The sequence below is a fragment of the Protomyctophum bolini genome (genome assembly GCF_963924005.1).
Source record: "Protomyctophum bolini genome assembly, chromosome: 12".
Classification (NCBI taxonomy): Eukaryota; Metazoa; Chordata; class Actinopteri; order Myctophiformes; family Myctophidae; genus Protomyctophum; species Protomyctophum bolini.
In genome coordinates this window covers 45690807-45695806 of record NC_137873.1, presented here as the reverse complement: position 1 = coordinate 45695806, position 5000 = coordinate 45690807, and the positions used below count along the sequence as shown (strand labels likewise).

Below are 5000 nucleotides of genomic sequence, written 5' to 3'. Positions count from 1 at the left end.
TCAGGGCTGCACATAAGCGGTGCGCCAGCAGCGCGCATGCGTCGTCAAAATTAAAAATGCGCTGTCAATCAAGCGCCCCGGGAAGCGCTTCTGCGTACCAACAGCCGGGGCCGCCTAGAATGATTATTATGGCCAGAATACTAGTAGATTCTGTGGCGAGAGCATTTTCCCAACGACTGCCACTCAAAGTGGCTACTGGCCAATCACAGCACTGGCCATTGTGGCCAATCACAGCGCGTCCTTACTCAAAAGGGGGAGGATTCCATGCTGGTTTCTGCTGGGAGGAGAGCGGTTGACAGCAGGAGGACAGGAGTTTACTACTGAGAGAACCCGACACAAATAGTTTTGTCTTCTCTGTTTCAGATAGCAAACTACCGTAGTCCCCGGTGTAAAAGGGCATGCTTTGGATGCTTTGCACTTCTTCCCATTGGCCGCTGTGCTTGTGTTTGTTTCCCGGGTGCTGGAGCAGAATGGTTGCTCGTGTGCGATGCCGTCTCTCACAGCCTAGGCACCGGCCGGCGACTCTTTACGGGTACTAAGGTTTTAGTTCCGACATAGTGGAGCGGGAAGAGTTTAAAGCATTGCGGACCGGCACTGCTGCTGCCCAACATGAAGCTTATCAACATGACAACAGCGTGTCCAGACATACTGTCCCTTATTATCGTAACGTCGGGTTAGTGTACACTGTTTATTTTGCACCGAGGAGCCATGTGTGTCTGACTGTCTGACTACGTCGCCTCAGCTAAAAACAAAGCCTGATGTATGCTTCGCCGTATGATGTGTCGCATGTTAAAAAACAATAGCTGATCTGCTAGCTCACAACGTGTCGCAACACGTTGTGAGCTAGTAGATCGGTTATTTAAATACAAAATAATAAAAAATCTAAATATTGCTTTGATGCTCATTGCTCATATTAACCTTATAGGAAGTATGAAGTTGTTTTTATTAGCATATGCATTCCATAGGGCTGGACCACACATGGACCTAGATTTTAGCAAATTTAGATTTTTTAAATACTGGGATGAATCTACAACAAGAGCCATTCTGGGGCTAAATCTAGAGTTGCAATAAATACCCTCCATTGACTCCCCACTCATCAATACCCTCCAATGACTCCCCACTTATCAATACCCTCCATTGACTCCCCACTCATCAATACCCTCCAATGACTCCCCACTCATCAATACCCTCCAATGACTCCCCACTCATCAATACCCTCCAATGACTCCCCACTCATCAATACCCTCCAATGACTCCCCACTCATCAATACCCTCCAATGACTCCCCACTCATCAATACCCTCCAATGACTCCCCACTCATCAATACCCTCCAATGACTCCCCACTTATCCAATAAATATTGTTTTGCTATAAGTTGTGGTAGTAGTGCGGCAAAGTATCGCTCATTTACAATAACAATAGTCTGGTTGTCCTGTTAGGGCAACCACACTAAATATAGATCCATAGATAGGTATTATAGATATTATAGATTAAATATAGATATAGATATTATAGAGTAGATTACATACCCATGTTCAGAGTAACAGTATAGATATATATATTATAGAGTAGATTACATACCCATGTTCAGAGCAACAGTGATGATGTTCAGAGTAACAGTATAGATATAGATATTATAGAGTACATACCCATGTTCAGAGTAACAGTATAGATATAGATATTATAGAGTACATACCCATGTTCAGAGTAACAGTGATGATGTTCAGAGTAACAGTATAGATATAGATATTATAGAGTACATACCCATGTTCAGAGTAACAGTGATGATGTTCAGAGACATGGTGGAGTCTGTGATGCTGCTGAACGAGGAAGACTGGAGAGCGCACACACACACACACACACACACACACACACACACACACACACACACACACACACACAAGGCAGGGGTGGGCAATTATTTTTCAACAAGGGGCCGCATTAGCCCTCCAAATATTTTGGAGGTTTGAAGTTCAGCCAAAAGGCTGAACTTAATTATGCATAATGTCAATTTTATTCTATATACAAAGCAGTGAATGGCCATTTATGATGATGTACAATTAGAGCACCCCTCATTTCACATGGGTGTGATTTTTCTATTACTTTGTATTTGCATGCTCGAGACGTTTCCTTTCCCAGTTAAAAACGATGTTTTTGTTTAAGTTACAAGTCCTGTAAATACTAGCATTTTATTTTAACAATGAGAACATTAGAGGTAGCTGTTTTAATAGTTCTTCCATGGAGGAGCCTGGTGGTGCCACGTTCACAACCCACATGGCGCGCTGCTTACTATCAGCGTGAGATGAGCACAGTTGAGTCACTCACAACCATTAAACAACAACGTTCTGAAAACACAACAACAACAAGCCAATCAGTGATGATATTGTTGAGACTTGGCACCCTGGCAGTTCAGTTCGGTTTATTTTCGGAAGGAGGTCATACATTCATACAATGCACAAGTTAACAGTTTCCATCTTTTTTTTTCTTTTTTTTTAGTGTCCGTAGCTCATGGCCTGTCCGTTAGGGAGACGCCATTGGCTTGCCGGGCCGTACCCCTGGAGTATTATCAACTGAATATCCGTTTGTATCTGGCGGTTTCCGAATACCATACATTTTGTTTTACTTAGATTTAAGGATAATTTATTTCTATCGAACCAGAGTTTGTATTTATTCATTCGTGTACAACGAAATTAAAAGTGCCAACCAATCAGTGAGTGCATCATATCACAAAACAACATACTGTACAAGCTAAAACAAAACACACGTGACTTCTTGTTATTGCACAACCCCTGCAGCACTAATGCACAAACATGTAATTTCAGCTGTTATCGCACAACAAACCCTTATTGCACTTGAGATAGCAGAGAAAACTAAAAAGTGTCGCAGCAACAGATCATTTTTTAGCAGGTTCCGGTTCAGGTTCAGGTTTATTTGTCATGTACAGAGTATAAATACACTCTCAGTCTTACATACACAGGACATAAACAAACATCTATAGTGCAAGAAAAAGACAAAAAGCATTGAGTGCAACTACCGCTGTGGGATAGAAGCCGTTACTGAATCCATTGGTCTTTGACTTGATCACTCAGTGCCGTCTGCCTGATGGCAACAGTTCAAACAGTGAGTGCGCGGGGTGGGAAGTGTCTTTCATAATGTTCAGAGTTTTTTCATGACAGCGGTCTGTGTGTAGTCCTTCCAGTGTGGGGAGAGGGCAGCCAACCATCTTCTGTGCTGTAGATCGTTGGCTGCCCTCTCCCCACACTGGAAGGACTACACAGAGACATTATGAAAGACACTTCCCACCCCGCTCACTCACTGTTTGAACTGTTGCCATCAGGCAGACGGTACAACAATGTGTTCTCTATCTTTTATGTAGCTTTCAAGACATTTTGACACAACGCCTCTGATGCCATACTTTGACATTTTCCTTATGAGGATATTATGATTAATTGTGTCAAATGATTTCTTCAGGTCTACAAAGACTCCGACTGTGTACAACTTTTTATCTATGTTTTTTTATTATCTCTTCAGTTAGTTCAATCAGTGTCATTGCAGGCGATCTGTTGGCTCTAAAACCGTATTGATTTTCTGTTAATAAGTTATTTTCTTTCTACAAAGTGATTCAGCCTCTCCCCAAATAATTTCTCCAATATTTTTGAAAACTGTGAGAGCAAGGAAATTGGTCTATAGTTTGTAAAGTGTTGTTTGTTTCCTGTTTTGAAGACTGGGGATAACCTTAGCTTTTTTCATTTGATTTGGGAAGACACCATTTCTGAATGAGAGGTTGCATATGAATGTAAATGGTTTTTATTATGGTGAGTAATGACATGCTCAGGTCATTGTGGTCGGTGGATGTCTTGTTTTTGGATTCACTTACTGCTTCAATAACTCCCTGTTCCTCCACAGCTCTCTGGAATAAGGGATTTGGGTTACAGAAACCCCATATGAATATTGATAGTGCTATACGATGTATAGTAAAATACCTCTTGTAATATATAGTGTAGCTGCCGCATATAAATATTGATGATACCATACGACATATGGTATAATACCTCGTGCAATATATAGTGTAGCTGCCACATATAGATTGTGCATAATAATAATAATAATAATAATATTAATAATAATAGAGTCTTGTGTTTCTTCATGGTGAGATAGGGTGGGTTAGGGTTAGGGTTTAAATATAATAATAATATTAATAATAATAATAATAGTCTTGTGTTTCTTCATGGTGAGATAGGGTGGTACCGTATTTGTTGTCGTGTCGTTCATTGTCACTGGTACTGATCCAAGTCCGACAGGTCTTTGATGACGAGGGTTCTTCTGGGGTTCCGTTGAGCTGGATGTAGACTTTACAGTTCATGGTCCATGTTGACTGTATCTTCCCCTGCCTTGCCAGGCGATGGACCCGCTTCTCTTCGTCAGATGCTCCTTTAGATATACGTTCTGTGCCCTCCAGTTTACGCCACTGCTTCAGAAGTGCAACCTCGTGTTTCCTATTCGTGAAGCGTAGGATTATGTCCTTCTCGCCCGGTGGCAGTGTGCCCTTCTTTTCTCTTCTTGGGAGGGGGTGACATGCTTCAATGTCTTCGCTGTTGATCTGTATGCCCTTCTCCGCCATGTAGGATATCACTTGTTGCTCGACTGCTTCAGAGTCTTCCTCCGTGGGTTCGCCGCTGGTCGTCGAGGCCACAGCCCTATAGCGTACCGTGGTTTGGTCGCCAGACCACTCACAATTACATTGTTTAGTCTGGAGTATTGTTCTAGGTCATCTACCCGACTCTCAAACGTCGCAATCTTCTTGTCCTTCTCCACGCTTAGTTGTTTAAGCTCTTTGACCGTATTCATCAGGTCCAGGATGTCCCTTTGTTGTTTTGAGATGATGTCCGTACAATGCCCAGGTCTGAGTTAAGGTCATAAATTCAACTATGTTCAAACTGTCGACAGACTGGTTATTAAATGTGTTCATATTTATTATACCGACTGAACAACTACAGTCAG

The 5000-nt window shown here is 42.0% G+C and overlaps 1 protein-coding gene across 1 annotated transcript in view; it reads right to left on the bottom strand.

The window, feature by feature from the left end:
• LOC308326360 (segment polarity protein dishevelled homolog DVL-3-like) overlaps positions 1–5000 on the bottom strand; it is a 21564-nt gene that overhangs the window by 9586 nt on the left and 6978 nt on the right. Inside the window, exon 7 of the mRNA XM_080779180.1 lies at positions 1764–1833. Coding sequence (XP_080635306.1) covers positions 1764–1833 — 70 coding nt within the window. The remainder of the gene's footprint in view (positions 1–1763; positions 1834–5000) is intronic.